The 21,950-nt window shown below is 35.9% G+C and overlaps 3 protein-coding genes across 5 annotated transcripts; 1 reads left to right on the top strand and 2 right to left on the bottom strand.

Moving 5' to 3' along the window:
* Window positions 1-253: 253 nt before the first annotated feature.
* Window positions 254-6,522, bottom strand: LOC18044115 (D-cysteine desulfhydrase 2, mitochondrial). Of its 3 annotated transcripts, XM_006438127.2 has the most exons (9): window positions 6,303-6,522; window positions 4,474-4,637; window positions 3,932-4,178; window positions 3,286-3,609; window positions 2,737-2,779; window positions 2,275-2,622; window positions 1,569-1,698; window positions 1,246-1,422; window positions 254-776 (listed from the first exon to the last, which is right to left on the bottom strand). In XM_006438127.2, exons 3-9 carry the CDS (start codon window positions 4,037-4,039, stop codon window positions 524-526), a joined length of 1,383 nt encoding a protein of 460 aa, XP_006438190.1. In that variant the 5' UTR covers window positions 4,040-4,178; window positions 4,474-4,637; window positions 6,303-6,522; the 3' UTR covers window positions 254-523. The 3 variants fall into 3 exon arrangements, with proteins under 3 accessions (XP_006438190.1, XP_006438191.1, XP_024042364.1); XM_006438128.2 differs by having other exon boundaries at window positions 3,932-4,637; XM_024186596.1 differs by having other exon boundaries at window positions 2,275-2,607; window positions 3,932-4,637.
* Window positions 6,523-6,971: 449 nt separating this feature from the next.
* Window positions 6,972-13,495, top strand: LOC18044114 (protein SDA1 homolog). The gene is made up of 15 exons (XM_006438124.2): window positions 6,972-7,511; window positions 7,799-7,975; window positions 8,075-8,199; window positions 8,288-8,426; window positions 8,722-8,871; window positions 8,980-9,033; window positions 10,010-10,105; window positions 10,182-10,241; window positions 10,391-10,465; window positions 10,536-10,589; window positions 10,848-10,949; window positions 11,061-11,684; window positions 11,854-11,952; window positions 12,482-12,589; window positions 12,788-13,495. The coding sequence occupies exons 1-15, from the start codon at window positions 7,098-7,100 to the stop codon at window positions 12,935-12,937; spliced, it is 2,427 nt and encodes an 808-aa protein (XP_006438187.1). The 5' UTR covers window positions 6,972-7,097; the 3' UTR covers window positions 12,938-13,495.
* Window positions 13,261-20,214, bottom strand: LOC18044177 (oxysterol-binding protein-related protein 1D). The gene is made up of 8 exons (XM_006438122.2): window positions 19,302-20,214; window positions 18,596-18,952; window positions 17,992-18,079; window positions 16,883-17,352; window positions 15,652-15,807; window positions 15,147-15,455; window positions 14,424-14,768; window positions 13,261-13,699 (listed from the first exon to the last, which is right to left on the bottom strand). The coding sequence occupies exons 1-8, from the start codon at window positions 19,803-19,805 to the stop codon at window positions 13,526-13,528; spliced, it is 2,403 nt and encodes an 800-aa protein (XP_006438185.1). The 5' UTR covers window positions 19,806-20,214; the 3' UTR covers window positions 13,261-13,525.
* Window positions 20,215-21,950: the final 1,736 nt, after the last annotated feature.

Genomic DNA, 21,950 nt, shown 5'->3' with positions numbered 1-21,950 from the left:
TGATACGTGCACGTGACAAAGCTAACAACATTCCAACAGTGTCGGTGAGTTTTTAACTAATTGCAGCCAGTTTTAGGCTTTTCCAATCTGCATCAGGGAAATGTACCGAATGGTGTCTTGTTTGGCTATATTGCTTGAAAGGTTTACATGAAAACTGTTATGAGTGTTGAATTACCCACAAAGTTGCTAATATTAATTGAATAGCTCTATTTGGTGATTTTACTGTTCCCTGCTCTGGGTAAGGGTCAAAGTCTAGAAAATAAAGAATCATCATTACTGACTGGGTGATAGATTGACAAGTATGTTAGCATAGCTTACCACTTCAAAATAAACACAGAGCCTTTTCAGGGGGAAAAATGGACATAGTTATCCAGAGACAGTCAAAATAACATTTTCGCCATGACCACAACTTAGAATGTAGCCCACATCCCATATTGACACTGAATGGTCTACAGGTCAATGTAGAAACATTGGGTCTCTCTCTTTCCCCAAAATATATACAAACACAGACATACTAAACTAATTATCTGTTACTTGGGAAAGCACCATCTTTGAGTGAATGAAAAGAAGATTTGTACCTCTGTGCTAGTCCAAACATGCCAAGTGTGCCTCCAGTGTGAAGCATCACCACATCAGCATCCTGTTTCAATTTCTCATCACTGAGGAGCGTTGCCATCTCCCAGGCAGCTAAAGTATACACAGGATCTACTAAAATACCAGTTAACTGGGCAATTCGATGGCATGCCTCTATCTCCCCTTCTAACACATTGCCAAATCTGGTAATTGACAAATAGTGAGAGAACTCAATACACTAACTGAAAAAATAGAGCTGAAAACGATTTTTTACTTTCTTTCTAGAAAAACATACAATTACATATTTACATTGATCTCCTGTGCTAAAAATGTTTATATCATTTAAAAAAAATGATAATGATCAAGTTTAAATATTATCACATGAAGTTTCTATCCAACTTTTCCCTCATTATTCTTGTAGAGTTTCAGAAAAAAAATTGTGTACATACAGCATCAAATCAAACAGTTTAAAATTATTAAAAGCAAAAATAATAATGATTTCTTGATTATAATTTTGAACAAAACATACATTGGGATGCAAAGGTAGATCTAAAATTTCTTTCTCAAAGCTTAAGAACTAATTTTAGAAAAAAAAAAAGGTTTGGTGATATTGAAATATATGAGTATCAGTTTGATAGCATCGGCTATGACAAAAGCAAAGAAATTACGCACTTTCTCGGTCGACAACGCTCAACCCAATGCACAATTTCACCATCTACTTCATTTAAGCTGCTTTTCTTAAGAAGAAACCCAAATAGTCTTTTGAACTCAGAAATCAAGTTTTTCTCCTGTTGCTTGTACCCATCAATTGTATCCACCAATGCTATTGCAGTTACCTCCCATGGAAGCCTGGGAAAAAGCAGTACCAGTGGTGAGTGAGCTGCTACAGGGTGAAAAGACAATGTATTCCTGGGATAATCATCTAAGAAGAAAATGTAATCATTCAAAAACCCCTAGACAGTTTGACTAGAAGTGTATTAAAGAGTGGAACGCACCCTAAACATATGGCTCCAAGACCTAAACCAACAGCTGTTGTCCCAGTACCAGCATCCACAACAAATTTTATAGCCCTTTTTCTTCCAAGTAAATGATCCTGGGATAAGTACTGCAGCAGACGAAAGACACCTGATTGAAATAAATTAGCTGTGTCAAGCTATTGTAGCAATAACCAGTTGGAAAATAAGTGGAAAAAGGAAAAGAAAAAAACACCAAACTGAAAACATCAATATTTAAAACAGTAAAATTAAGGGAGATCTTTAACATAAAGGAACTGACTTCCTGGTGCATCTCATTGACATTCCTTAAAAGAATACTCTTATCAATCACATTGATGTCAAATTTAATGGCAATCTACCCTCACTTGCACCACACTTAAGATCAGGCCTTTATGTGATGTGAGTCATTCAAAATATTAAGGCATTAAACCTTTACTTCACTCATTCAAGCATTATAAGATTGGAAGATGAAGTCTCAGAGTAACGTCAAGGTCTGGAAAGATATGGGAATAGGAAGATGCAGTAAGCTTAAGAATGTGAAACCTCATTGGACTGATCTGAGTTACCAATATTCAGTATCTTTCCTTTTGCCAAAATATTAACATCTAGTCATTAACCAAAAGGACTTCTCAAAAATATATGTAGCAGAAATACAAGTAAACTGAAAGATGACAATCTATATAAAATTTTGTGGTTCTTGAGTTACCTAATAATGCTACAGCATCCCCTGCACCTTCATTGACAATTAACACCTTCTTTTGGCAGTTGTCAATGCCTTTATGAGCATCCATTTGCCCAAGGCACGAAGCCCTAGATTTTTGAGCCGTTAAGGATGCCTCAAAAATTTCATTACACCATACAACATCACCGTTATTGCCTGCAACCAAATTTGCATAGCTCTTCAGCATTTCTATCCTATGGGCATAATGAGTTCTTGGCACGTATGTGACCTTTCCGTAGATTGTGGAAATCAAGTTATAGCCAGTCAGAATTTGAGGCTGCTCCCCACGCAACAGCAAATGTGACTTTAATCCTCTCTCTGCACATGAAACAGCTGTAAATATACACAAATAAGTTGTTTGAAACAAGATACTTTATCACTGACTGAACCAAACAAGGGAAGAATTCTGTAGCAGGGAAAATTCATTCTTTGCAAGAAATTACATACCAACAGCAGTTGCATGTGCACTTTGACAACCTCCACATGTAACCTAAAAAAAGTCTCAGCTGAATGTTATATGGTCTTCAGAGCCCCTAAAATTGAAACAGACACTGCTTACAATAATAATTTCATATATTTAATGCCATCAAATAGTTAAAATGAAAGAAACACAGAGACAGGGCTGACATCTAACATTCATAAATCCACACAAGGGATCGGCCAAAAAAAAAATTGATTAAATGCCGACAACCATCTGCCCCTAAAAACATTAACAAAATAACCATGAGGCCGAGTAGTATTACTATCAAGCAATTATCATTTGCTAATCCTGCTGTCATTCAATACTAATGGGAGTGTGCTATGCACTTTGCCAGGCGCAATGGTATGTATTATGCATGAAGATGCACTGAAGCAAAGATAGACATGCTTGTTTCTTAAAGGCAACAATAGGATGCCTTACGATGAGGGCAACAAAGAAGTGCCTGAAACCAGCTAACAAACTATTACTTTTAACATTGTTTATGCACTCAATATCCAAAAGAAATAAAATCTCACCAAATCAGTCACTATATGATCTTCTAGAAGAGGAAGCAGTGCGTCCATCTTTCGCGCTTTATTACCATTTACCAGAGGATGCAATAAATCATCCCTCACAACATAGAAGCATCGATCTTCATCTCTCATTATCATGTCATCACCAAGAAACGGACAAGTATTGTTTAAAAAGGAAATGCCACCCAAGGGTCCACCTCCATGCTTTTCTGTTGTAGTAAAAAGCTTGATTTGGTGAATTTTAGAATCGGGACTTGTCAATGCCCATTTTCTGTCAAGCAATCTAGACATCAACTCTTCACCACTCATTCTCACATTGCATATACCCTGACAAACATTGATGATTGATCACTTTCAGAAAAAATCCAGTGAAAGTTAGCATGTAAGAGATACGCTACCCATTTATAAAATTTAGGCAATTTAGTACTACGTTGAAGGTTTATTATATATAAAATCCAATATAAGAAAAACTTAGGCTCTACAGACTTAATAGATCTTGACAACAGACTTCAAACAAACAAGCTAATTTCATTTATAACAGAGAAGATAAAAATTTTAGTCTATCATAAATAAAGACTATACTTTTACTGAAAATGTTGTTTCATGTATGTCTATGAGTTTATGGGTGAAAGGGAGAAAGAGAATGGACCTGAGGGCTGTTTGAAAGCTGGCCTGAAGCTGAATGGAACGCCTTTTTCATGATAATGGCTGCAAATGCCGTTTTAGTTTTACTATTCGGTAATCTTTGCACTTTCATAGCCCTTGCTGGGAACTTGGAACAGAGAATCAAAGAGAATACGAGGAGCTGCTTTGCGCGTCAGCTTGCCATTTAGTATTATCTTCCTCTCCTGATGCTATGTGGTGTAACCAATACCCTCGTAACCCTCCATCTTATGCTTCCCAAATGACAAAACACCATTGACAAAATAATGACATTACCGAATCATTAAAAAATAATAATAATAAATTAAATACAACTCTATTACTCTGCTGACTATAAATTGTTACATTTCCCAAGTAAAAAATAAATAAATAGATAGATGAAACACACACACACATTTCCCATTTCTTTAATTTGCTTCTCAAGCTATACACGCTCTTTCATCAATTAATCACAGCTCAACTTTTAATTGAATTTCAAAGTTGTAGACACTGGAATCAAACCATGGATTCACAAAGGTCAAAATATACCAAGCAGATCAACAACAATTTATGCACCACGTTGAAAAGTTTTATCATCTAGGACTGGCAAGCACCCATATGGCTGGATCATCAACAACAATTTATGAGCTGCTATGTCTTGGTTTCACTGAATTGCTGGATGACTGGCTTGGCCTTGAAGCCGAAATTTTCACCTAGAAGAATTGAGAAAATAATTAAATGAAATAATATGACATACAATGAAGTCAACAAAATAAAAGGACAAATAGACTTTTTTAGCAATGTCGCAATTATAGTTATTGCCATGCTTATTGCTTCCATTACAGACATCATTGTCATCATACTAGTAGTCTAGCACTAGCAGTCAAAATAATAATAATAGTAGCATGACTTTACGGAATTTCTGCAGAATAAGATCCAAAGATACCAAAAATATCATTTGAAAAAAAAAGTCCACCAAGAATTCGAGGAAAGAGACTCATTAACAAAGAACCTAACTTTTTAATCATGTTTAATGAACTAAGTACTTATGATTTTCCGTTATTAGCATAAATAACACTACCTACAATTGATTTCGGCTTTCTAATGTTTAAAATCATACCAAGAAATATTAACAATTCCCAAATCAGTAACCAGCCCATTATTTGATAAGACTTTTGACTTGTCTAACCCAAAATTGTACCCAATTCTACACTCTACTATGAAGCTTATGAAGCCGAACTTACTTTGACCAAACAACACTATTAGCTCAGTTAAAGGAAACTACAATTGAAAAAAATTCAGCTGAAATGACTGAATTAAAAGAACCTGATAAAACTAAAAGTAACTTATAATAGTCTATTAAAGACATACAAAACATGAAGATACATAAACAGGGGTCTATTTTCTTGACACTACCAGGTTTTGGATTCAAAATCACCATATTGCAATAATAAATTGTTGTGATTCCTAAGATACAATATGTAGCAGCTTATATATCGGCAATCATAGTCAAAGATGGTTGTCAAACTTCCTCGCAGATCAAGAAGCTAATAAAGACCAGGTCACACTACATTAACATATATCAGTTTCTTTGCTATAAAGATATTGAATATTATACACGTCTAATCCAAAGTCCTGAAACATAAAACAAAAGTTCACTTCAAACATTCCTAAAGCTAAACTGCTAGAGCAATGGAGAACTAGCACAAGCATTCAATGTGTCCTACAAGGAGATAACTTACAGCATAAACATTTTGACAGGCAGCAATACACATAAAATAGCTTCGCTTACCATTAAGCAATATGCTAGTGTTAACTTACAAGATAATGACTGATGATTAATTCAGTTGCACTTACATATGCCTAAAGTCTTAACTTTCAAATTGATTGTTGCTTGCTCCTTTATTTAGAAACATATAAGATAGTGATTAATCCTGACCTCCATATGCCATTCGGTTTTCATATTCTCATGATCATAAATTCACTTGTAGGAATATCAACTCCACTATTTAAGAACCCAAACTTGATCCAACAAAACTATTAGCTCATAACTTCATCAATTGGATAAATAAAGTCACAATGACAATGCCAGCAGCTGCTTCGACACACCATCAACAAACCCATTCTCACTTTAATCAACAAAACAACAGCTTTTTCAACACATCCAAACCCATTTTCATTCTAATTAATAAACCAACGCCAGCGGCAGAGCAACTTCATCAAAGCATCAACAAATCCATTTTCATTTTAATCCATAAACAACAAGATCAACAGAGCGGATTCTTCGATACATTAATAAACACATTTTCATATTTAAATAACCAAATAATGCCCAATCACTGATTTCTAACATGCAAAGAGTTTTTTCAAAGACCAACCTTCCGCAGGCGACTCTCACTCGACGCCTCACCCTTGACTATCATCTGTTCTTTCCTCGTCCGTTCCTCTGCGCTAAAGTTGCAGGATTACGGTTGATTTCTTTATCTTCAAAGCATTTAGAGATGGTGTATGTGTCTGTTTCGGTTAGATGAAGGAGAATTGCTTTTGCAATGGATAGATTTGATGAAACGGAAAAACACTCGTAAATCTGCTGGATATATTCCGTAGCAATAGATGCATCGGATAATAACTATTTTTTAAAATTTAATTTTTTGAATTTAGAAATGTTATTACGAATTTACCCTCATCCATTAACGATAAATGAAACGGTGTGCAAACTATGAGGAGGAAAGTGGAGATAAGCCGATGCTTTCTATCAAAGTGAAGATACGCTAAACCTCAGGGACAAAAAGTGAATATTATCCTTTTTGTCCTGATGACTTTATTTATATTTGGAGGTACTTCAATTTATTTTAAACAATTTTTAAACAATTTATTTTTAAATTTTACTCCACAGTTACAACCAACCACAATTACGGGAGACCTTTTTATTTTTTTTTTAAATACCACTATTTATACCAATCTTTTTATAATTCTATACTATTAGTAACAGGAAATAAATCTCTAAAGGAGAATTAATATTTTAATATAAAAAATCATTAGTATTTAAAAAAAATATGTTTAAACGGAAATGAAATAGTACAGCAGTGAGGCGCGGAGAGAGAGATAGGGTTTTACTAGGGTTTTCTGAAAATTCGCCCTTGCACCGCCGCACCAACGCAGTCACGCCACCAATGTTCAATCACCACGCAATCACTGCCCTCTCGCCGGAGCCTCTCTCAGCATCCGGTCGGAGCTCTGAGAAACTAAGTCTCCCGTTACTCCAATCAAAAATGAAATGTGACCCCGATGGCTACGAAGCCGAACTGACGCTAGTTTACAAGCAATTCAACGCGGCTCTCGACTTGTTCCAGCAACAAGCAGCTCTCAACTTCAGCTCTATTAGCGGCATTGGCAGCGACCCTAACGTGGCAAAAGACCTCGGTGACCGAGCCATGTTTTTGGCACATGTCATGCCGTTTTATCGCAAGCAACTCGCTGAGTTCCCGAGTCAGCTCGCCGAGTTTTTGAAATCGTCTGCACCAACCTTGCCGTCCGGTCTTAGGTGCCACGTCACCCAAGCTCTCATTCTTCTTGTAAACCGACAGGTATATGGTGATGATTCTCTAAAATATTACGGAACACTGAAGCTAATAGTTTCCTCGTTATTTTCTTTATTTTGGTAATTTGTTGTTTGGAAAATTTTGAAGAACCTGAAAATTAAATCCATAATTCTTTATCAAACACATGGGATCAAGATAAACAGTCCTTTGATGACTCAAAGCTTTAGTTCTATACTTAATCCAGTGGCCTCAAAACTTTACTTCATTTGATAGGAATTAAAAATAGGACTTTTTTTTTATGCTTTGAATTTGACATGAATATTTGCATTTAGATAGTTGATATCCAAGCCACCCTTGCGGTATTCATGGAACTTCAAACACTGGGTGATCGGAATCTGAGAAAGTTGGCATTTTCTCATGTTATTCATAGTATCAAGCGCATGAATCAGAAGAATAAGAATGAACCAAAAAATCGAGCACTTCAGAACATCATGTTCTCAATCCTACAGGTCGGTTTCTGTGTTCCATGTAAAGATCCTGGTATTGCTGTACAATATAAGTTAATTTCTTGGTTTGGACTGATTTTTGTATAATTGTATTTTCTCTAGGCAGAGGATGAAACTAGAGCTAGGAGAGCGCTTACTACACTATGTGAGCTTCATCGGAGAAAGGTGTGGTTCGATGAGAGAACAGCAAATGCTATCTGTAAAGCATGTTTTCATTCTTCATCAAGGTATGCATTTTATTTCAACTTTTCATGGATGATTTGTGTACGACTTGTTGGAGTTAAAGAAAGTATCATTTGTATATGAATCTGTCAGGATCATGATTGCTGCTCTTTCATTTCTCCTTGACTATGAGAAGATTGAAGATGACGATGATAGTGATGCTTCTAGTGATGAAGATGACTTGACCACTCACAATCCACAAGTCATCCTCAGTAAAGAAGCTGTTTATAAGGTTAGTAGTTGCCCACAATGTTTTAAATCACTCTTATATTCTCATTATGAATATCAGTCATATATTCTCATTATAATATCAGTTTAGCAAATATGTCCAAAATCTAATAGCGGACACATTGAAAGCCACAGTGGTACATGTAAGACAATTATGTTTTATTGTTGTGTTCCTAACTCTTTTAGAGAGGAGTGGTGTCATATTTTCTGTAATTCACTAATTGTGGGAAACACTAGCTGCGAAATTTGAATATTGCATTAGTTTAATTTCAACGTTGTTATTTTGTATCGGATTTCAGGCACAACACAAAGGTACAACTTCTAGCAAAAAGAAAAAGAAAGCAAAACTGCAGCGTGCCATGCGTAGCATGAAAAAGCAGCAACGCCTGTCTTCAGAAAAAAGCTCTTTGACTTATTACTCTCCTCTTAACCATCTAATTGATCCGCAGGTCTGACACTTTTCATTTATCATAATCATTAACAATATTCCAGTCAGATTCCTTTTTTTGTTTATGGATAGAAGGTAATTTAAAAAAACAATTCCATTTTGCCTGCAGGGATTTGCTGAGAAGCTATTTTCTCGTCTTCAAACTTGCAATGAACGATTTGAGGTGAGCATTCATTGATGTTTACTTATTGTTGCCTCTTATGTTTTTTTTTTGCCTGTCTTTAATTTTGAGTTTGTTGATGTGTTGATAAGTGAGTTTTTCCCCTAAATTTGATCCTAATATGGACACTGGTTATCTGGCACCAATGTTTGATATTCCATGTATTCTGCTTCTCACATGTCTTGCATATTCATTGTCTTTTCACTGCTGTATCTTTTTTTTTTGGGTTCACTTTTAAGCATGCAATTATGATAGTGGTGAGAAGGTAAGTTGCATTTAGATGGCTGAAACATGAAGAAGTTTGGTCTTGGCACTGGGAGTAGCTAAATTGGGGGGTTTTGCATTGTGCAATTGCTTAAGGGAAGCCTTGGAAAGGGAGAGGTAATTGTTTATTTGATTAATTAGTGCTTCCTATGAAAACAAGTAAGCTTTATATCAACTACCATTTTGTTCAAATAATTTCTGAAACTGAAGAAGGTTTTATATGTTAACTGAGATAAATCATTTGAACAATAAAATTTGAGGTTGATTAGGGTCCTATTTTTCATCGTACAAATGTAGTAAATATAATTTTGATAAAATTTTAAAAGATATATAAATTTTTTCATCATACCAATGTAAAATCAAATCAACTTAACTTCCAAGCTACAACAACTAATGTCTTCAAACACTTTAGTAATATAGTTTTTAAACTACAGATATGCAACCTCAATCCCAAACAGAGTTTAGGTCAGCACAAAGATTGAAGACATTGTAATAGTGAATGAATTTTTCTGACAATACTTATTTATCAGTAATTTCTCCGCACTGTGCATTGCTGCGAGTCAAGGTTGGGCTTACCTAATGGACACAGATGTTGGGCTTTCATTATGTTATAGAGGAAACTTTTGGTTGTGTTTTTATTTGATCAGTTCTCAGTTCTCACCAGAACTTGTTTTTATTTGATCCATTTGACGTTTACTCTTTTTGTGAACATCAGGTCAAAATGATGATACTGAAAGTGATTGCTCGAATAATTGGGCTTCACCGGTTGATTTTATTAAATTTTTACCCTTTTCTCCAAAAATACGTTCAGGTATATAATTCTAACTTATCCGTTGAAGTTGTAATTCTGTTGGTCAATAGAGGTATGACTGTATTGGCTTTTGCAGCCTCATCAACGTGATATCACCAATTTGCTTGCAGCAGCAGTTCAGGCTTGTCATGATATGGTACAATTAGCTTCTGTTTGTTGTTCTTTTGGATTTGATGTGAAGCTCTTTTGTTTGTTTATTTAGTTATTTATTCTTCCAATTGAGTTTTAACAGTTCTTTTCTATTTTCTTTTCTTACTTTCTATAATTCTGCTTACAATAAACCAGGTGCCTCCTGATGCAGTTGAACCTTTATTTAAACAGATAGTTAATCAGTTTGTACACGATCGTTCACGTACAGAGGTATAGCTGCTTCATATTTTGTTTTCAATGAATGACAGATTGACTTATCATTTACATTTGCTTGTTTTAGGCAATTGCTGTTGGACTGAATGTTGTTAGGGAAATATGCTTGCGCATGCCATTGGTAAGTACCTAACTACCTATAGTGGTCGTTTCCTTTTGGATGGTGCACCCCAAAATCTGATTAACTCATATGTAAATGTCGCAACTTACATGAAATGCGTTGTTTTAGCTATGGTTGATCAATTCCTTTTTTTTGTTCTTTATATTAATATCTGGACTCATTTCATATTTCCATCTTGCCTCTCTGTACTACTTTTAGATGAATGCATGTTTACAATGTTCCAACGTTATTTATTTATTTATTTGTTTTGGCTTCTAGTTGATGACAGACGATTTGCTGCAAGATCTTGTATTATATAAGAAATCACATGAGAAGGCAGTTTCAGCAGCTGCTCGATCACTTATAACTTTGTTCAGAGAGGTATTAATAACTTTTTACTGCTGTGCTATTGTGTTTTAGTGTGTGTAGGAGCAATGTCTGCAGTGATATGCCTGGTCTATTTGGGTAGACTAATTACTTGTTTGTTTGCAGGTGTGCCCTTCTTTACTGGTCAAGAAGGATCGTGGCCGCCCCACTGACCCCAAGGCCAGGCCTAGAGCATTCGGGGAAGTCAGTGTTGCTAGCAATGTTCCTGGTGTTGAGTTACTACAAGATGGTGATGGAAATGAATCTGCCTCTGATGGCTCTGATGATGATAATGATAATAAAGAGAATATTGACACTGATGGTGATGAAGAAAACCAGTTTTCTGGTGATGCTATTGGAAGTGAGGATGATGATAGTGGAGATGACAATGCAATAGATGAAGACAATGATACTAATAATAGTATTGAAGATGATAGTGGTGTCAGTGAAGATGATCTCGATGGTGATGACGATGAAGAAGAGGAGTTAGAGGCAGAGGATGTTGATGAGCTTGAAGAAGGTTGTGATTCTAAAAACAGTGAAAGTGATGCCGGGGACGGCAGTCCAGTGACCAAAGAATCTATGGCAAAAAAGAGGAAGTTTTCTGATTTTGATGGTCAGCTTATTGCTGCTGACACAAGTCTTCGAGCTCTGAAGAGATTGGCAGAAGCAAAAATAGGCTTTGTGTCCTCTGACTCAAGTGATGGCATTCTTTCTAATGAAGATTTCCAGAGGATCAAAGAACTAAAGGTGTGCCAACTTGTTCTCAAGTTTATTCCAAAAATTAATCATGGTGTACACGTGTATTTTATTGAACCTTACTGACTGGACTACTGGTTCATACCAGTTTCCTTAACTTATGTTGGATATACAAATTTATGCATTTATTCTGTGGTTCTTCTTTGGAATATTTTTTTAGGCAAAGAAGGAAGCTAAGATTGCTTTGGCTCAGCAAGGGTTTAAGGTTCCAAGTTCTGATCAACTGAGCATTAAGCGTGTGGACCCGGTCAAGCTTGAAGTAAGTTTTCTATGCCTTTATTGGCTATATTTTCAGCTTGCTCTGTTGTTGGTCACTGGGATTTCATAAGCTCAAAAACTGCAAGCTTTCTGGAGGGCAGGGCAATGCTAATTGGAATCAATTTTATATGCTTCGGATACTAGGTAGAAACTGTAGAATGAATGACTAGGTAGAGGTATCTTATATCTTGGAAGCATAGTTGGTTGATGGATTGTGTGACCGCTTCGACCATATGATAGTCCTATATAAACTGAGAACTCTACGCATGCTTGAAGTGAGATTCAACTACAATGTAATGAACTCTGTGCAATAAGTAGTTAGTATACTCGATGGAAATTTCATCAGCTTAAGGCCATTTTGAAATAGTAGATTTCATTGAATTGATTGGATAAAGAGATATTTTCATCCCAGTTTCCAAATTCTTCTATTCTTATATCTTTTCCTTTCAATTTTACCTTTGTCATGTTCCTTTTCTTCTTTGCTGCCACGAACACATTTTGACTGACTGACTTGTTCATGGAAATTCTAGGCTCATGTACGGCAAAAGTTAAGCAAAGAGGAAAGGCTTGCATTAATAAGAGCAGGGAGGGAAGACAGAGGGAAGTACATGGCTCGAGCTGCTATTAAACAGAAAAAGGTATACTTGTATTTACAGTGCTTTATTGTCTATTATTTTTAAACCATTGATTGAGTGGCTGAATTAATTCAATCAATTATCCTTAAGACACTGCTTGCTGACATATTTAATGGCCTCCTTACTGTTAATCTTTCCAATTACAAAAGCACAAACTTTTGCATGATTCACCATTTTGATATCCTGTAATGTTGCGATCAGACGGGTGGTTTGAGCAATCGTCAAAAAGAACACAAGAAGGCTATGCCCCTTGCTGCAAAAAGAGCCAAAGTTGCTAAAACTCGACAAGAGAAAAAGAAAAAACAGCAACGAGCGGGCAAACAGTTCCGAGGAAGGAAAGCGTGGAAATAATCCTGATATGGGGAACGAACCAAGTTTTGAAATTTGCATCAGATATAGCTTATTCTATCTGTATATCCGAGCATGTGGTCCAAAGAAAGCATTTTTGTTTCCAATTTTCAATTTAATTGCATTCCTTATCTCGGACGTCTGATGAGTTGAGATGATCTAACATATTACATATTAACTAATGCCAAGTCTACACGTAACCTACCATTAAAGCCACTTAAATTTCTTGATATCTCAACTCAATTGAGTGTGTTAATATCTAATCTGTTCACTGTATTAGCATTTAAGTAGACTAGTAAAAGCTCGAAATATCAGCAAGTTGAAAGTGAGAATGAAATTCCGCAGGTTATGAGCATGTAGAATCCCTACCGGGTCTCCTGTAATGGTAACGTTGGTTACTCGGTTTACTAGAGCTTCAAGAAACTAGCATTAGCCTTACACCTTGAAGAGACTCCAGTTTCAACATCACGGAAGCTAAGTCTAATCTAATATTTTGAGTAACTATTAGCATAGACAACAATCGGAATGGGGAACGAAAAAGGAAATATGACAACAGTATAACTACAGAACAACCTGAGTTGAAAGGACAGCCTATTCTTCTACTAAACATGAAGGTGAATCACTGCTCTGACCAAATATTTCAGCAATGTCACCCCAGTCCCCTTTTTCTCTTGCTTCCCAATAGCCACCCATGTAACGATAACAACCATCCTCATCCTTGCAAAACCAACTTGGCTGCCATCCACTTTCCTGTAATTGCCTTGCCTGCATTAAAAAGAAAATAAAAGTTGCTCGATGTTATTTCTACCTAGTAAAAGAAATAGAAGAAAGTTCAATGTTATGGCATGTTGAATTATGTAAACTAGTGCTGGAACCGATCTAGACTTACGAAGGTAAGTAACAGGAACTGATCTAGACTTACGAAGGTAAGTTACAGGAACATGGAACTCAATTCAAATACATTAGATTAAGGCAACAATATTAGTTGCGCAATACTCTGTACCAAATATTATCTTCATCATAGAGGGTGAGTAGGGTTCCTTCTTTTCATAGTCATTTGTAGAGTTTTTAAGTCAAGTGTGTTCATTCCAGCAGCCCAAACTCTGACAAGTGTATTGCTAACAGTAAATGCAAGACTAGACCTGTAGTGGGGAAAAAGTTATAGCTATAAAATTAAAATTAATAAATTTACTGTAAATATGACCCTTTGAATAATAATTTTAATAAAAATAATAAAGATATTATAGATTTTTCATCATACAATTGTGGAATAAATTCAACTTAGCTTCCAAACCATAGCAATAAATGTTTACTAAACACTTTAGTGCTTTAACTTAAAAGCTACAGCTGTCCAACGACAATACCAAATAGGCCCTAAGTTGTATACCTGGTCCCAAGCTAAATCAAATGAATTAGTAATTTATACCCTAAATTCATAAGACCTCGTATATCCAAGGAGAAACACGACAGAAGATCTCTAGGTGAATACCTGTCTCTGCAACTGTTCTAGTCTCAGCTTCTCCGCATTTGCTAATTCATATTCTCCATTTTCTAAGTATCTCTGATCTGGCCTTAGCCTTGAGTCTGTTGGAGGCAATTTATCCAATAAGCCAGGGGTCAGCTCATTTAAGGATATCGCAAATGGGGTGAGATTGTATCTTGTCTTGGTAACAGTTTTGCCTCTTTCCCACAGCAACACAGCTTCGGTCATTGGATCATATCCCTTAGGTTTTGTCGTCGGATCTCCCAGAACATAGTACATAGCTTCGTCCCACTTACCCACCAACATCGCTACCTTCTCTCCTGTTCTATTATCTTGCACAAATCCATGAACCTAAACTCAATTTTTAAAAAAAGAAATCAATTGGTTAAATTATACATGTATGTTTTAAGTGCATATTCAAGAAGTTATTTTCATTGTAATACAGTATTTCACATATTTAAGGATATATAGTCTCCAAATAGTATCTTATGAAAAGAATGAGGGTTCTGCCGGATAGATCATAAAATCAAATGCAGATAATTAAATGCCTGGAATTGGTAAAACTGGTGTTCCTAAGAAAACCTTTGTTTTTTTGTCAAGATTAAAAAAATAAAATAAAAATAAAAAACAGAAACAGAAACAGCAGACATGCACTGAGAAAAAGCCTGTTGTCCGTCAAGTGAACACATAAGAGTGCCCAATGATGTCTGTTTCAAGTACAAAAGTTACCTGATGTGGGTTTCTGTCAATGATAGACTGCTCCTTGAACTTGAGTTTGCACGAGTAATTGCCACTGCCCCTAATGCGCATGGTGCCATAGTGATCACAATAAATTTTCCCAAGTATGATATTGTATATGGAAGTGGTGACCTTGCTCCACTGGAAGGTCTCGCCATCGTCAAACTGCAGGGTTAGGACACCAACAGGATCAAGCTGAATAGATCTACCCCAAAATTTCCCTTTGAGATTGGAATCAGCCCAAAATTTCCAGTCTCTTCCCTCACAATGACAAGCAACAATCATAGGATGATGACTCACCTGAAATGAAAGTGACTTGTCAGCTAACAAGTGATAAACAGAAAAGCGTTAGATGTCAGCGTCATGTACTTCGTTAAAAATGAGGCAAAATTTAACAGGTGAATTCAATTTTGACTCTCTCCAGTATTTTCAGGTAAAAGTTTACTAATAGTGGAAGAAAGAAACAAGCTTTTTCAGTTGGAAGAAAGAAACATACTTTTTCTGAGAAAAAGCGGAGTCCTTTATCTGGATAATCAGCCTCATAGGTTTCTCCAAGAAGAGGATTGAAGGGTTTGCACTGCCGACCTTCAGTTGATGCATAGCCAGATACAGCAAAGGCTGCAACGTTTAAAATTCTCATCAAATCATTCCCCTGCACCATGTAAATTCCTTATCTTAGACATTCCTTGTTAGCATGGAATGAAAACAATGTCAACACCCACTTACAATTTACAATATAAAGCAAGTTCTGAATGTCTGTAGACTTCTTAGTGAAAGTAAATATTAAGCTTAAATATACGAAACCCAATAGAAACTACTTCTTAAAAGGAAAAATATTTGAACACTTTCCACTGATAACCATTTCTGTTTCTAAAAAGGAAGTGATATTTGCAACTTCTACACATCTACTAAATGTCCTAAACAGGCTTATTTGGAAAACAGATTATCTTGAACAAAACCCAGAGCCCACTGACTATCAAGCCATTCTGAATACCGTCACTCAATCAACCAAGAGGCCCACAAATCAGCATATTTTATCATATTGCAACAATCCTCTTTTATCCTTTTTCCCTATGGGTACCACATGCTGTTTGGCAATGTCTTGTAATTGGAACTTAAATGTCCTTGGAGTAGATAATTCATAGAGAAGCTCCAAAGTTTATAGAGGTACAGACTGTTAAGGAGCAATCCCTTGATAGACTAGGACAAGAACACCTGAAGCTGAATAGTAATCACATATTTTGTCTACCCTTTTACACATATCACAAATTGACCAGAAGTCCTACGGTCAGTAGGATCAGCTGGCTCCTCGCAGTGGGGAGTAAAGCGGTATCAAGTCTTTTTGAGATCCCAAGCAGCAGTTAAGAATTGGGAAGTAAAATTACTTAGATCCTCCCCTAAGATCCCATCAAACAAGAAAAAATTGTGGATAGAAGAGGTTATCATGAATAAATTTATGAAATCCTGGTTGAAGGTTAAAAGGGATCATCAAAACTACATACAAAATACATAATTGAACCAAGAACACATCAAATACATATAGTGAACCAAGAACAAAGCTTAAATTTGTTAGCCAAAGCAGTCATGACCTAATCCACATAAGCGAATAAGATAATTAATCTATCAGAAATAAAGCCTATACATGAACTACCTGGATTGTAATTTAACTGGTAGATCATGGTTTAAAACTGGTTTGCCTCAAAAGAAAGCAAAGCAGAGGACCTGACCTGCTTTCCCCATGCCGATGCTTGATCGACCAGGTATGAATATTCCAAATCCTCGAAGCACTTCTGCAGTGAAGACAGTGGTTCATTAAAGTAAACTGGGAGACAAACTCCAGACAAGTCCTTTCCAATATTGTCCTTAATAATTGACCATAAGCCAACTGGTTTCTCTTTCTCCTTTGGTTCTGGTAGAGTATCCCTTCTTTTAACATATGGATACTGTATTGGTCTGATTTCATTTTCAACCCCTCGTAAACGATCTGAAAATAAAAGTTCTTTGTCATATATGCAGGCGTGTCCCATTGCTTCCCTACTCCGATAAGAGACGCTTCTTAAAGCCTCCGAAGACAAAAAATCATTTGTGTCAAAAAATATTCCATCATCTTCATCTGTTTCAACATCTGCTCCATCTTGACTTTCATTTTCTGCATCAGAATCACTTGCACTGCCCTCAGACATGACGGAATAGAAATCTGAGACATGAAGAAGCTAAGAAATCAGCAAAAAATTAAAAATTCTGAGTTTTAACTCATTACAAGAAATTCTGCCCAATACTTTTTGCTTAAAATGAAAAATAAAATACAACTTTTCTTCCTGCAATTTCATTAAGTGTTTCTATTTGAATGATTAGGAACTAGGGACCGAACATATACCGCTGAGGAGTTAAAAATAATAATAATAATAATAACAGTTTCATAATAAGCAAAGAAATTAGGAGTTAAATAATAAGGAATGCTCACATGGCCCTTTTTCAGTTTTGCCAACTGCATGGCAGTATATGTGAATATGTAACCTTTTTCATTGTAATGCTTCATTTGGAAAATTATAAGCATATCTACCGGATGAGTTGTATTTTCTTAAACAATAACAGATTTGATTTCTACGAGCTTCCGGTGGTCGGTTAACAATATTATTATGCAAAATAAAATAAATGTTCAAGGAAATCAACCAAGCTCCAACTATGTTGACTCTCTTGTATTCACCCTCAACAAGTACATATTCACACATATTAAGCTTCTACATATGTATAATAGACATGGTCAGTTTATATTCTAAGAAAAATGGATGAAATAAATTATTTCCATTGAAGAAGTTAAAAAAGCAGAACAAACCACTATATCTTCTATTCCCTTGTCCGCAATAAGAATCACGCTCCTTTGTCTCATCCACTACAGTAGCTTCCAGCTCCATTTTTTCTGTCTGCAAAACAATTTTAAGAGGAGAAATCACCAAAAGAAAAAAAAAATTACATAGGAGAAAAACACAAGGAAATTGAGGACATGAGCTGGAATAACAACAATGCAGAAAATCATAAGATGGTAAAAGTTCAAGAGGCACTAAGAAATGGCTGCATGAAACTTGAGTAACTGAATTCCTTGAAGCAACTTAAACCAACCAATTAATTCTGCCATTCAAACACGTCTGTACCATTAAATAATACAAGACAATCACGATGATTCAACTCAGAATTTATAATGCCAGTCACTATGGATTAATGATTATATCATGTACGAAAAGATGAGGCTGAACCTAGTGATTGGTGGCAAAACCTAAATCTGTGAAATGTTTCCAAAAAACAAAGAAGAACAGAAAACAGAACAACCTCCTCACTAATTCCAATGCAAATGGTGACACACTCAATTATCCTTCCCAAGACTTTGTTTAATTTACCAAGAGATAGAGAACTGAATTGAAAAATGAAATCATGTCAAATACCTCTAGTTGCCTCAAGGTCCCCAGTAACATTATATGTTTACGTTGAAGAGCGTTCAACTGGTTTTGCAGGTCAGAGTGTTCTGAGAGCATAATAGACTCACAGTCTTTAATTACTGAATCACCAACGCCTTCCTGCAATAATCGTAATCGTAACCTCTCGGTTGAAACAACAACATCTTCAGAAGGTGAAAAATCAGTGCTTGTCAATAATCTCGGAAAGAGATCTTTGGCAGCCTGCAGTGCATCAATCCACACAGTTCTGTCCTCTCTAGATATACAACGCAAGTGAAGAGTCTTTGTTCCCGTGAATATTGTAAGCCTTTTATCGTCTGACTTGCTTGCACGAACTGAAGATACCTGCGCATCATATCACTTCAAACTCAGAAACCACTCAAAGAGACCAGCATTATTTTCCTAATAATGTATGCTTTATTTATCAGTAGAACAATAGTGGATTCATTTGAAAAATACTAGAGATATCGATCATTAATATTTCATCCAAACATAGTCCTAACTCCTAAACTTAAAGATTCAATTAACAAAAAGAACCTCCATCTATACAATGAATACTTGACGGAAAGAGGCAAGTGCAAGTACGTCAACAAAATTGGCTGCCATTAAGATTCTAACGTTACTTTCTAATGGCATCAAGGACGACAAACATATCAACAAACAAATTAAAATCTATGCAGTTAAAGGAACAAACCTTCAAGTGTATTTCACCAAAAGGCTTACATTGGCGAGCAGCGAAGCCGAGCCGGTGACTACTCCAGTTAGCCTTTCTCATAAACCTAATGGAATCTTCACCGATCACTCTAACGTTGTTATCTCTAGCCGGACTCATCAAAATCTTATCCGGTCCATGAATCTTATAATACGACAGCACTCCATCTTCAAGCACGAACCATCTCGACCTCCATCCTTTACCGTAATTCACCCACTTGTACAAAATCCCTGCCACGCTGGCACTCACGCCTCCGCCATTTCCGCTATAACGAGATTCCGTCACTGACTCGACGACGACGTTAGCAGCTGACGACTTATCGCAGTCAGTACCGACGGAGGAGACCTGAGCCGACAAACTCGGTTTAACTGTTTTAACAGCGGCTGTTTCATGACCTAACTGACAATGAGCTGTCGATTTTGCAACCACGGGATTCGCCCGGTCCCGATCGATGGAAACCGGAGCAATGCAGCACAGAGGATTCATTTTACAAGCACAAAAGCATTCACAATCAAAAACGACGACGGATCACCTAAATGTTTTATATCCTTCGGCTGAATACAGTAAGAGGAGGAGTTCCGTATGGTGTAGGAGGCTCGGGTCGGGCACGGGTAGAGCGAAATGCGAGACCCGACCGGAGCTCGAAGGAGGGACGGAGAGCGAAACGAAACGTTTGGGAAATGACATAAGATCGGGGAGCGAAACGGTGAGTACTGGGGATCAATGTGAGAGGCGGAGGCAGTTGCAATTTATGAATGTCGTGCAGCGCGCTAACAGATCCATTTATGGCAGTGGTCAGTAGAATTCAGTGTAGAGTCAGTGTTGCCCTCCAAGGCTCCAACTCTCCAAGCTAGGCTAGCGCCTACGACTATGAGATTAATAAAAACTTAAAAGAGTGATTTATTTACAACCGCTAAGAATTGGAGGAACAGGTATTTAAATAAATTACAATATAGATGATTACCGGAAAACATATAATAATAATAATAATCATCAGTTTGTGCTTATAAGTGACGCCAGTAAACAAAACTTTTAAATAAAAATTATAATATTTTATTGAAGTTAATATCGACAACGAATACAAGAATAACAAGATTAAAAGTTAGAAGTCCACTTATAACAGCATATTTTTTAAGGCTTTACTTTGTAATAATCGTAGTTGTTAATCATATATTTTTCAATCAAGTGAAAAAGGCCATGATACTACATTTTATTAGAATGAGAATGCCAATAAAAGATTTAAAAAATTCTAATGCATTGAAAATAATTTTCTTTTTCCCGTTTAATTTGTTTAATGGAGCCTCAATTTTGTAAGTGAAGACATATTCATTAGAGACTGATTGAGTGCAAGTGTGTATATAATGGTATGGACGTTCAAACGATTTTAAAATACAAACAAAACTAAAAAATTAAAAGATATATATATATATATAGACTTAAAATGCATTATTTTTATTTTTTAGTACATTGAAGTTTTTGTTTTTATATATTTTTTTTAGCTCCATCGAAACGATCTAAAAATGTGTATGTATGCACCTAAGCACGACTAAATATCTCTATCCCTCAGTTTAATAAATTGTGATTAAAAAAATCACAAAATTCTAATGCATTGAAATACAAAATATACATTACATCTTGTCATCTTATAATTTAATTCTCAATTAATAAAATGAGAAATCATATTCGGAAAGTTATTATGACAAATAAACTAATGATATAAAAAGCCACCAATAGAAAATTAGCACAAAATAATTCAATGACTAAAAAACAAAAGAAAAATCATTGGTTGGTCACAATGCTTTTTCTCTTCACATTATTGTATTGATTTTTTTTTTTTTTCACACTTACCCACCTATTTTTCCACGGATACAGTTGTATCTCCAACGTTATTTTATTAAAGTTAGCTGTAATATACTTGCAAGTAATAAAAGCAATGACCGTTTGCTTTAATGAGCTCGTAACTCTTTTGTTTCTGTTTTATGTTATTTATTTGTTTTTTTTTTATTTTCTTCGCGCGTGTTTTGGCATATACTATGATAATGGGAAAGACAGCTAACGTGCGCATTGGAGAAAAGGCCGTAATTGGGGAGGTGGGGAAGAGTATGTTCGTTGGGTGAGGGGAAGGAGTCTTTTCGGGCTGTGGCCCATGGTCGTGATTGATCGATCGAAATGACAACTTTGCCCCCAAGTGTTGATCTTTTTGTTGGTAACTGGTTGATTTTGATGTTGATTGAGGGTGCTGAAGTCATTTCCTGTGCGAAAGCGATTATTGAGCATCGGATGGGAGTCCCCCCAATTGGATATTACAGATTTTTGGGATTCATAAGCTAAGAGGGCTGCTTTTGTGTCACAAGTATGCATTGTATAGATAATGGCCTGCCTCTCAAGTCTTATCTATTATACATAACATAAGGTGCATGTTAATTTTTTCAAGGGGCAGGTAAAGGAAAAGAAAAGATATCTTATTTGAACTTAAGTTGTCAATTAAATAAAATTATTTAGCCAACAAAAAAAAAATTACATACAAAAGAGTAATTATCTAATTGACGATATTGTTCATGTTATAATCAACAATATTACCGTATGATGATATCTGAATAACTTATAATTTTAACGTTATGGGTAATATAT

The sequence above is a fragment of the Citrus clementina genome, unplaced genomic scaffold (genome assembly GCF_000493195.1).
Source record: "Citrus clementina cultivar Clemenules unplaced genomic scaffold, Citrus_clementina_v1.0 scaffold_4, whole genome shotgun sequence".
Taxonomy (NCBI): Eukaryota; Viridiplantae; Streptophyta; class Magnoliopsida; order Sapindales; family Rutaceae; genus Citrus; species Citrus x clementina.
Note: the sequence above shows the minus strand (reverse complement) of the source record. Positions and strands in the feature narration are given on the sequence as shown.